We start from the raw sequence: 11,464 nt of genomic DNA, 5'->3' as shown, positions 1-11,464 counted from the left end.
TATATATATATATATATATATATATATATATATATATATATATATATATATATAAAGAATTAGTGTTATCATTTGCTCTGTGCAAGCCATGCTTTGATGTAGATATTGCTATAAATATAAAATAAAACGTTTTAACTCAGATATGTTTCACAATTTTTTTGAAAGCTCATGAACAGCTATGTAAAGTTGTCCCGCACGTCGATAGAATTACGTCCAATCATGTTGTATTATAAGATTTTAATCCTAGAAAGCTCAGTTTTGGTGGAAATTTAATAACAAATACATATTGTTATTATCAATGATGAAAAATCGGCACAATTAACGTGGAACGTTACAAGGAAAAAAAATACAGCAAATCTGATTAGTTTCTACCGTTTATTTACCATAAAATTGTTGCACAACTTTGCCCTATTTTTGCCGCCAATATAAGTTAACATCTAAGAATGTTTTGTACAAATTTATGCGCATATTTTACTCCCCGTAATAACGTAATTATTACGTTATTATGGCAATTTTAAGTTCTAAATTTTGGAAACGAGACTATTAAACGCCAATAAATAAATTATAACTGTTATAATTAAGTTCGTAATTGGAAAGGAAAAATTTCACACAGTTTTGTGACCTTGTTACGTAAAGTTTATCGTATCACAAGTTTCATATTGCGTACAAAAAATGAATACTGAAAACGCAACAAAAAAGTCCACGATTACGATACAGTCTCATGACTGGCGTAAATGTGTTATGCCTAACCTCTTGACAAGCTCTCCGACAAGCTGTCGCGTTCAGACCAACAGAATATATATCTAGACAACACGTGACAGCGTAGCATGACTTTGAAGAATTGACGCGCATAATGATGCGTATTTATCGTGAATTCCGTTGGATGGACATTACAATATATAAGAGAACCTTAGAATAGAAGCGTCAATATTCCCACTTTCAGTTCTTATTTTCTTGCAAACTTAAGTTTCATAAGAAAAATGATTATTTCTTTTTTCGTGAAATAACTGTATCTCATTGGAAGGAGAGAGAGAGAGAGAGAGAGAGAGAGAGAGAGAGAGAGAGAAGTAAAAAGTGGAAACGATATATACAAAACGTTGGAGAACACAGTTAATGCGTTTAGTATAAATGTGTATAAGTTTTTTACCTATTTATAAATGTGTATAAGTTTTTTACCTACCTCTACTTTGAATTAATTGTAACATAATCGATAAAACACATAAGAGTATAACATTCGCCAAATTCTGACTAAGGGCCGGTTTTTTTCAATGATAATTTAAACTTAGATTTCAACTTAACTCTGAACAAAACAAACGCATTGTTAGAATAAAATTTAAACTTGAATCCAAATTTAAAATGCTATTGAAAAATTGGCCCTAAGTGATTGATAAATAACCGGTAGAACCGTCAACAATAACTTGCAGGAATGTAATTTGGTGTCTGACAAACAATTCTATTAATGCGAGGTACATATACATACATATGCGAGGAAAAGGGGGGGGGAGAGAGAGAGAGAGAGAAAATTTAAAAACAACTCAAATAGAACAAACTTGTAAAAGATATCTTAATGATGTCTTAAAAAGTCTAAAAGCATATTTAATGTCTAGATAGCTTTTACAAATTTGTTCTGTTTGGGAAGAAATGCCATCTCATACTCACCGCCTATCAATTATGAAATATTCAAAGTTCTATTTTAATTCCTGCATAAATATTAATTTCTGATAATCGGTTAATGACTTATGTTTTGCGCATTAACGAAACTTTCCTCATGTAGTATAAGTAGATGCAAAGATTTGTCGCGTTTGTCAGAGTTGAGCATAAAACTGCACGGTCTCCTGGTAATATTTATCAGTCAAGACAGCGGACTTGAAGACGCTTTTTCTATCGCGTAAGGAGAGTCCCTCGATCTCTCATTTTTCTTTCAATCTCATAGCTGTGACTCGATTGAAAGTGGAATTCATCAGAAGGGCGACGTTAAAATCATCAGGCCCCGACTTGGCAGATACGGTCTTGCGACGCACTCAACGACGCGGCCACGTATGTAGGCGCGTTGCGACTCTGTCCGTAGTGGTGCGCTACACGTACGCACACGCGTCTACGTTCGGGCGTGTGGTTGGTGCGCCGCGCACCGGTACACATCGTTATTAAGTGTGGTGCGATCATCGTTGCTAGCGCGCGCGAGTCGCTGACGAGCGGCGGCGCCTTGTCGCCAATATTAATCCGCGCCTCCCGGCGAGTTGTTCCGGTTTAGTTTTGGGTCCGTCGGCACGTACACGCGCGTACACCGTGAGGAAGGACAAGCAGGAAAGAAGGAAGACAAGAAGGAAAGAACGCGATTCCTCGTTCGATCGCGCGATAACTTTCGCGTAATTTTTCTCCTTTCTCTTTCTCTCTCTTTCTCCGTCTTCCGCGACGGTTTCTCTACTGGACGGTCGGTTAGTTCGTCAAAATGGCCGAGAACAGCGGTTTGCCGGGTCCGACCGCTAACCAGGCTGAAGAGAGCCAGCAATATCTGTCGAGTTTCATTTCCGAGATAGTCAGGAGCCCGCTGAACCTCGCGCTCGTGGCCGTGATCGCCGTCCTGGTCTACAAGATCGTCAAGAGCAAAACGAGGACCGAGGAGCCCGTGCCGGAAGTGAAGAAGCTGCCGAAACTGCGACGCGATTTCGCGATCGAGGAACTGACCAAGTATGACGGTAAAGGGCCCGACGGTCGGATACTGGTCGCCGTGAACGGCAGCGTGTACGACGTAACCAGAGGCTCCAAGTTCTACGGCCCTGGTGAGTCACATTACGTTGACGATCAATTCACTCGTCACCGCCGTTGCTGCCGATCTCTTGTACCACTGCTCGCAGATCGGGGCGATATTTCTGCGAGGCGCAACACGATATTATTTCTCTCCTTCCCTCTCTCTCTCTTCTCCTCTTTCCTGTGCTCTCTGGGTCACGTTTATTAGTCGCTCTTTATTAGCTCGCGACCCGAAGGAACAATTCGCTGATATCACGCCACGCGCAAAATAAAATCGTGAAAGTCGCATGATCGTCACCGCCTATTATGCCGCTACGTCGTAATACGGAGCCGGTGGCGATAGCGGCTTATCGCGAGTCGCGAGAAAGAGAGTCTTGGTGAATATGTAGCGGACGAATTTGTCGCCCGAACGTCGATGATGTTTGAATAGTTTTTATCGAAACGATGAGCTGTCCAAGCTTAAAAACCATGAGTAAAAAACTATGAGTAAATAGATGACTAGCTGTTGTACACAAATTAGATATTGATCCTTAAATAATGATATCTAGAGAGAGAGAGAGAGAAAGAGAGTATGATTCTGTAAGCTTAATTAATATTCTTAAAATTTCTTTACTCTGTTTTAACTACTTATAAGTTTCACAAACGTTTGTTAGATGTTATACTACTGCAGTATAATATTCTTGTGCAGGTGGACCATACGAAGCATTTGGTGGTCGAGATGCTAGCAGAGCGCTGGCAAGGTTTGCGGTGGATGCAGCAACAGATAAATATGACGATTTGAGTGACTTGAACACTGCAGAAATGAATTCAGTCAAGGAATGGGAAGAACAGTTTAAGGGTGAGTATGGATTGGCTATGAAAATTCTCCTGATTCCTCATGAGAGCATGAGTGTTTATGTTATTGATATAGAGAATCAGTTAAGGAATTTATTCACCAGGTATGTATTTTCAGAGCGCATCAAGGGAGCTATTTATAAATTCACTATTTATCAAACAAAATTACATTTTTATATATTTATTTTAATATCTAGATAATAAATGTTAAATTAAAACTAATTTCGTGACACTATCTTGCCACATTTTCGCTCAATAAAATGCTATTCAAAGCATAAAACAAAAATTTCCTAGCCTGCAATTAACCATTACACAAAAATAGTGTAGTGAATATTATTCTGCCATTCTTAATATGTAATGTGGTAAGTGATATAGTGGTTTTTTTTATGGTATTATTTTTTACACTTTTTATGGTATCATTTTTTACAAAGTTATGTAGAAATTATGATCATCTATTAGTATATTGTTCATATCAATTGATATATATATTGTTTTTATTATAAGGTTGTGCGTGCAAAATTATATACTTAGTATTAAGTTTCTCATGAACAGTGCAGACAAATTGCATGAAATTTTAATAGATGAATGTATTTTGCTGATAAATATTATGTTAAATTTTTGTATAGTTTTAGGCATTTAATAGTTTAAGTGAATAAACTCTCTTAAGCAAACATTTTTAACTGATACTCTACGTCATTGCTTACACGTTGTCATATGTTGATTCTTGACATCATATGTTGTACGAGTACATTAATTTACATATGTACAATTTAGAATGCATGAAATGGATAAGCAACTAATTACAACTCTTCTGTGCAACACGGATATGTATGTCCAGATATTTCTCGAAGATATATTATTTATTTGTGCAGTAAGATACTTTGTTGGTGTGTAAAGCAGAAGAAATGTTATACTTTCATTAATGAGTATTAGTAAATTTGAATGTAATATTCTTGACATTTTATTCAGTTGAAATAGCAAAGTCTGTTAAGCTTTTACTTGCTTGCTTATACAAGCTTGAAACTTAATGAATAATGAGTGAGGCCAAAGTTTTTAATTAAATTAACACATTATTCCAAGGCTAAAAAAAAATATATATAAGCGATATCGAACTAAAATGTGATGTTAAATTGAGTCGATCGAGACACGATCGCCAGTTGTTCAAATAGATGACATTACAATCTCAAGAATCGCTAAAGATTATAGATTTATTCATTGTATGAATTTCGTAAGAAAACTTTACTCTAGTCTATCAATTTCTTTTCATCTATGTTTTTTTTACTACAGAGAGGTACGATTATGTTGGGAAGTTGTTGAAGCCGGGCGAGGCACCCACAAACTACTCAGACGAGGAGGATGAGGGTAGCCAACAGGAGACTGAAGCGAAATCGGAGAATTACGAAGCCGAGGCAAAGACGGATCATAATGTGACTGAGGCAAAGACCAAGAGCGATTGACCACGTGATCGTACATCGGAGGCGCAACCGTTTCGAAAGCACACCACGCACATACTGTTGTTACGGAAATTTTTGAAATTGTCGCTCATGAATATATTTCTGGACGCGTTCGGCCGACTATTTTATTACTTCATAACGATGATCAAATAAGAGGCGAAATACTGGCTTTTAATGAAGTTCGAAGTACATAAAGAGCATTCGAAGCTGGATGATTACACGTAAAAGGACTTTATTTGAGCGTCCGACTTCCAGTCGAGTGGACACTCACGTCTTTTAATATATATGTTTTTACATGTGTACAAAAGATTTTCTACAGAATGCTAAGCTGAATCAGTGGCAAATAACAATGTAGTATATTTCATTGTAGATGCTTCTTGTTGAATTAATTGCTGTAGATCCTGGTGCACACACGGGTGGGGTGTGCTATGCCGTGGTGCCTACACGTATGTTCAGCAGGTACGGCTAAGTTCTTGACATGCATTTGGGGATTTAGTTTTAAGGAGTATCTTGTCCCGTTCACGTAATTCCGTCATTTTGTGATTAAAAGGATAACAATTACACGCAGTACTGAAATTAACATGTGGCGAAGAGGATTATGCAGACACACACATAGTTCGAAATAAAACATTTATCGTCCGATTAAACGTACGGCATATAGTTACATATTTATGTTATATTTTTAATACAATCTCACCAGTACTAGAGTATGATATAATTATCGTAAGCGATGTGCGACACGAGATATTGCAATCCCTCACTTACATCGAGTTAATGCAAAGGGCCGTCTCAGAAGATCCAAATTGTACATTTCGTGCAAAAGTTTTAATCGCTATATCTAACCAATGTCAGGGGAAATGGGTATAACGTGTATGTATTTAACAGTTTGTTTTATGTATATGAAAGTAATAAGCATGAAATCTTTGTTGTGTAGATTTTAATATTATATAAAATTTTGTTAGAAAAATTGTAATAAGGAATACGATGGAGTATATTGAGAATACGCAAGTATTTGTATACTTAAGCGTATCCAGCGCCGCGCATCTTTCTACATTTCTCAGAGCATTGATTTATTGAACATTAATACTTGCAGCATTGTGAGTGCTATTACGCGGTTTTGTTCATCGATAAAATAGAACGTGGGTTTGGTAAATAGTTATATATCTTTAAGAATATAAGTTTATGAATAAAAGAAATTAGAGTTTATGTTATATATATACATATATATATACATGTTTCCATAAACATACATAACAAAAAGAGTGAGAGATAAAAAAAGAGTTTGCACGCATTTCTTGCGCAATGTGAAATTTCGTCAATGTAAATTGAATTTATATTTTACACTTTGTTGGCATGAACAAAAGGCAAAAAATTATTTATTGTATACCACACACACACATACACACATCCTGTTAATCAACGGATACGTGTACATAATTTATCATGGTTAGATAGTATTAATTATGGCAAATAAAGTTTTATTATTATTTGTATCAATCGAATGATAAGAGTGTGTGTTCAGTTTTAATTAACAACTTATGCAGAAAGATTACATTCTTGATTAATTAATTCAGAAAGACTTCTATCTGTGTGGTGTGAATGACTTCCACATACTTTGCTCGATTGTCTCACCAGAAAATCAAACTGTACCGACTGATAAAAGCGCACGAGAAGTCTAGAAATTTATTTCGCGAGTACGACAATTCCAAGATCTTGTTCGAAGTAAAGTGACAGTTGACAGATGTTTGACGAGTGAAAGCTGGTGCAATGCTTTGCGCGTTTTTTTCAATTGGTTTGCGCAACTTGCTTCCAATCTTCGAGTGACATGTAGATACGCCTAGATTTTACTCTTCGACAAAAGCACGCTTCCGAACGTTTGTCTTAATTATTTACAAAGCGGAGTTTGTTAAGAGAAAAAATGGAAAAAGGCGAGAGAAAAGAGTAGATCGGCCAATGAACGAAATTTCATTTCGTTGATTACCAGAAGAGAATTGCGAGCCTCTACATGGATCGAGATCGTTCTCGCGTTGCGTTTTCCGATATTTCAAGGCGGGATGAGGCCGCGCGGCCTCTCCTGAGTATTCTCCAGACGGACGTGAGAAGAGCGGGGCCGGGGGCGTCTTTGATTTACGGGTACGAGCTGGCTGGACGTTTATCTCGCCTGGCTGATGGTCTTTTTGGAACGCGCGACGCGCTCAAGCCGATCCGAGAATCGACCTTGCTTCTCTAAACCGCCTAACAGCGTAGCATGTACACCGCGAATTACACGGCCGCGTAATCGTCGTGTGTGCTTATCGTTAAATAAATATTGATTCTCGATCCCTTTCCGCGCGCGGCATCGTCGAACTGTAGTGAAGGATCTATCATCGATCCATCTCGCTTATCGGCCAGGCGCTTTAATCGGACCGTTGGCTGTTAAAGGGGCACACAAGCGAAGGTCCTCTGTTTTGAGAACTGCATTTTGTAACTGTTATTACCACCAGTACTCTGTGATACGACGGATGCTGGAACGGGTGAACGGCGACATGGAATTTCGTTCATTGCTGTCCCGATTATGCGACTGCGAGTGACATACTTACCTGATTGATTGTGTATATGGGGTAATATGTCCGGGCAGGGATATACTACTCTCTAAATTTCTTGGAGTGAAATTCACACGGAAAGATGAGTAAAGACTTGTGTCAGTTGAATTCATATTTTTCATTCGTAGAAAGTGAATCCTCTAGCATGAATCATGGAGTGAACATATTTATTCGAAGAGTGAATCTGTATTTCTCCATCCTATTACAGGAATAATACTCTCACTTTGACAATGATATACTCGCTCAAATCGGTCGAAACATTCATTCATGTAGAATCATAATCCACTCTAATCTTGAATGAAACATTTGCTCTTGCGATCACAGTGGCAGGATTTGTCGCTCTGGGTGAAGATACTGCCACTTTTCACTAGTTTTCCGTGAGATCCATGAAAATTTAGAGAGTACAATGACGGTTGATTAAGGGTTGTTGCGACACCCTTTTCGATGAGTTTCGCAACGTACCCCGTGTCCGATAAAAGAATTTGTTTATTCTTTTAGCAATTCTCAGAAGATATGTTTTTCGATTGAACATGGAATAACATTGCAAAACTCGTCGAAAAAGTGTCGCTGCACTTAATCAGCCGACCGTACCAGCGCGATTGTTGTGTAGGGTGGCGCCGAATTCTGTGTCTGCGAAACACAATCCGCGATCTCCGTTCGCCCGCGGATCTTATATTCTCGTTAACAAAATAATTGGATAAAACATTTGCGTCTGAAAATACACCGTAACTTGATCGAAAAATCGAATCCTAGTCTAGACTGTGTCACGATGTGCCAAGATCCTTGAATTTTTAATTAGTCGAACGTGTCCCACTGGACATCGCGCGCATTCCACGAATATGCAGGGATCACGTCTACATTCGAAGCTGAACGATCGAGTGGCTGATGCGAGTCTGAGGTTGGCCGCGCGATCGGTGGGAAAATCGCCTTTTATCTCTTGGCGACGTTATTGTTGGGCCATTCGACGCCTCGCGTCGAGGTCGCTCCGCGGTGTTTCAAAATGTGTCTTTCCAATAACTTATGTAACGAGGAACCGCGCGCGCGCGCGTTAAGGTTCCGCTGGACGATTTCGACGCGACAATTGAATCCTAAATTAATCCTCCGGCCCGTCTTATCCGGGAGAGATGAGCGAGATTGGTGCTCTCGCATACACGAGGTTACATAATGCGAATCGCCGTGATGTATCATCGCCTGCATGAATGCGCGTGCCGCGCCGAAAAACTACGCGTAATCGCCACGAATTCCCACTCTCATCGCGAGGCTACGACTATTATCGGAATGCGATAGACGACCTTGTTTCCGCGAGCCGTTATAATTACCGCGTTATGCGATCAGTCGATTAGCGGAGCGACGCCGTGCGTATGCTTCTCTTTCTCTCTCTTGCTCTCTCTCTCTCTCTCTCTCTCTCTCTCTCTCTCTCTCTCTCTCTCTCTCTCTCTCTCTCTCTCTCTCTCTCTCTCTCTCTCTCTCTCTCTCTCTCTCTCTCTCTCTCTCTCTGCGTGTACGAGCGCGAGAGCGATAGCTCTTTTTGTCTCGGCTGGAGAAAAATCATAACGTTCAGGCCGAACTCGTATGATAAGAGAACAAAAATAATAAGAAAGAGCGATTCCTTCCTGCTGCGCTCGATTTGCGGAATCGAGGAGGAGCGAGCGAGTATCAGAGCGCGGGCGAGATTACGAAAACTTTACGCCGCTTATCGCACATACAGCAGCGGCAGCGACGGCGGCGCGATATCAGCGAAGCCCGCGTGAAAATAGCGGCCGTTCCTTCTCGCGTGATGATCGAAACGCAGGCGTGGACGCGATTCGCGTGCCGCCGCACGTATATATATATATATATATATATATATGTGTGTGTGTGCGTGGCTTTACGACGTGCTCTCCGTATATATGTATATACACGCGAGCGTGTAATATCGCGGCGAATCGAAAGAGATGGGTCGATGCACCGCGCGCGCGGTCGTGCACGCGAGACTAGACATAAATCGTAGTCGCGAGGCGCGAGCGAGCGAGCAAACGACCGACCGACCGACCGACCAATCGACCGTCTGTCTGCTCGTCCAACCGACCGACCGACCGGCCGCGGTTACGATCGATCACGTTTTCTCCCTGAATTCGTGCGACGCGAAGAGGCAAACGCGAGAACGCCTTTCCTATGTCGCGACATAGCTCGGGCTCGCTGCTTGAAGACGTTTCTCGAGCGAGATGGACGCGAAGTTACGTAACATAGTCATCGGATTTTGCCTTGCGCGCGCGATTACTTTCCCCATCTTAGCTGCTGCTATCACCACGCGCAACTCGCATCTCATCCCTCGCGTGATTCTTCGTTTAGCTAGGTTGATCCACCGCGAGAATCGCCCTCGATCGTCGGCGAAACGACGTGACGCGTTGCTCCCTGGCCTCGCGTCTTCGCGAGATTTCTTGCGTCGGTATCACCAACGGCGATACCGCCGCCGCGAGAAACGGGATCGCGAGAGCCATGCGTCTCCGCTGATTTTTTCCCCGCTGGAGACGATGCGGGAGAGAGACGGAGGGGAAGGGAAAGAGAGGAAGACAGAGAGCGAATGAACGAGGGATGTCGGGAAGCCGTCGCGAATCACCGCCAACGAACGGGCGAGCGAGCGAGCGAGTCAGCAAGCAAGCAAGTAAAATCAAGCTCGACGCGACATGGTATGCGCGGCGCAGCGCAAAGCAGCGCGTTCTCTACAAAGTATACAAAGAGCCGCTGTCACCGAGGCGGATAGCTAGGCGGCTGCTGCCACGCCGTTATCCGATTCCCGTCCCATTTCCAAAGTCCCTCTCTGCCGTCGACCCCCACCCCCTGCCTCACCTTCCTGCGAGAGCATCTACTCGTCGCTCCTCCGCCGGAGAGCGCGTTCACCCGTTTCTTTTCCGCTCTCCTCGTCGGACGCGCCACACGACAAAGACGGTGCCAAGATGCAAGAGGGAGACACCGACAAGTTCACGCGGTGCGATGCGTGCGTCGAGTCGCGTGCCGTTCGCACTTATTGCTCGGAGATGCGGCTCCTATAAACGTTACACACGATGTGCCCTCTCTCTCTGTGCAAGAGAGCAGCCGTTGGCTGCTGCTCTTCACGACCTGCTGATCGAGAGATCAGCTCGGTCTCATCATCCCCCTTGATGCATCTCCTGAATACTTACCCTGTCGTGGCCGATGAGAAGGACGAGCGAGCTAGCTGGAGCTCTCTTTCTCTCTCTTGCACGACCACGTCGAATTCCCCCAATGGAGGCTATCTCGCGCGCGGAGGAAGCTTGGCGAGAACGACGCGATGTGTGGCGGCGAAAGTGACTAGAGACAAAAAGAAAGGCGACATGGTGCGTGCCGCCGCCGCCGCGCAAACGCGAGATCCGCTTCCGTCTCTGTATATCCTTTTCCGCTTTCTTCGTCTCTTTGGCTACAAATGCTCGCGAGACTCTCCGTAATCTACGCGAAGCACTGTAGCATGATAGGCCGTGTGTATGTAGGGCCCTTTTCTAAATCAATGTATGAATTTTTCAGAAAGTCTTTCAGGGGAGATTTATGAAGATGTATTATTATATAAAGTTGCTCCTCTCTCTCCTATGTTGTTTGATTTCTTGCAGCGGCGAATATGTATGCGCGCAAATACAAATTCATTGCTGTAATCACGATGTACGAGAATTGCTCGTAATCAAGGGAATATCCTGCACCGAGAATGCCAGGATTCAAGAATGCTTGCTTCATTTTGTGTGTGTATAATTATAATATATACCATATAATAAAAAAAATTTTATACTTTCCTTGCAACTCATAAAGAAGATTAGAAAATTATGTCACTGGAAACTTGAGGCTTTCAGGGGACTAGCG

The 11,464-nt window shown here is 42.0% G+C and overlaps 1 protein-coding gene across 1 annotated transcript; it reads left to right on the top strand.

Moving 5' to 3' along the window:
- Nucleotides 1-1,854: 1,854 nt before the first annotated feature.
- LOC116851553 (membrane-associated progesterone receptor component 1) lies at nucleotides 1,855-8,365 on the top strand. The gene is made up of 3 exons (XM_032831075.1): nucleotides 1,855-2,780; nucleotides 3,437-3,586; nucleotides 4,870-8,365. The coding sequence occupies exons 1-3, from the start codon at nucleotides 2,450-2,452 to the stop codon at nucleotides 5,037-5,039; spliced, it is 651 nt and encodes a 216-aa protein (XP_032686966.1). The 5' UTR covers nucleotides 1,855-2,449; the 3' UTR covers nucleotides 5,040-8,365.
- Nucleotides 8,366-11,464: the final 3,099 nt, after the last annotated feature.

The sequence above is a fragment of the Odontomachus brunneus genome, unplaced genomic scaffold (genome assembly GCF_010583005.1).
Source record: "Odontomachus brunneus isolate Ranch 3 - 2012 unplaced genomic scaffold, Obru_v1 Obru_scaffold_177, whole genome shotgun sequence".
In the NCBI taxonomy this organism is placed as follows: domain Eukaryota; kingdom Metazoa; phylum Arthropoda; class Insecta; order Hymenoptera; family Formicidae; genus Odontomachus; species Odontomachus brunneus.
The sequence above is the reverse complement of the archived record's forward strand: the minus strand, read 5'-3'. Positions and strand labels throughout refer to the sequence as shown.

Excerpts from the sequence above, each read along its gene's own strand:
- LOC116851553 (XM_032831075.1), top strand. The coding sequence starts at position 2,450 with ATGGCCGAGAACAGCGGTTTGCCGGGTCCGACCGCTAACCAGGCTGAA. Across the intron at positions 2,781-3,436 it reads CTCCAAGTTCTACGGCCCTG|GTGGACCATACGAAGCATTT; the intron begins GTGAGTCACATT and ends ATTCTTGTGCAG. Across the intron at positions 3,587-4,869 it reads ATGGGAAGAACAGTTTAAGG|AGAGGTACGATTATGTTGGG; the intron begins GTGAGTATGGAT and ends TTTTTACTACAG.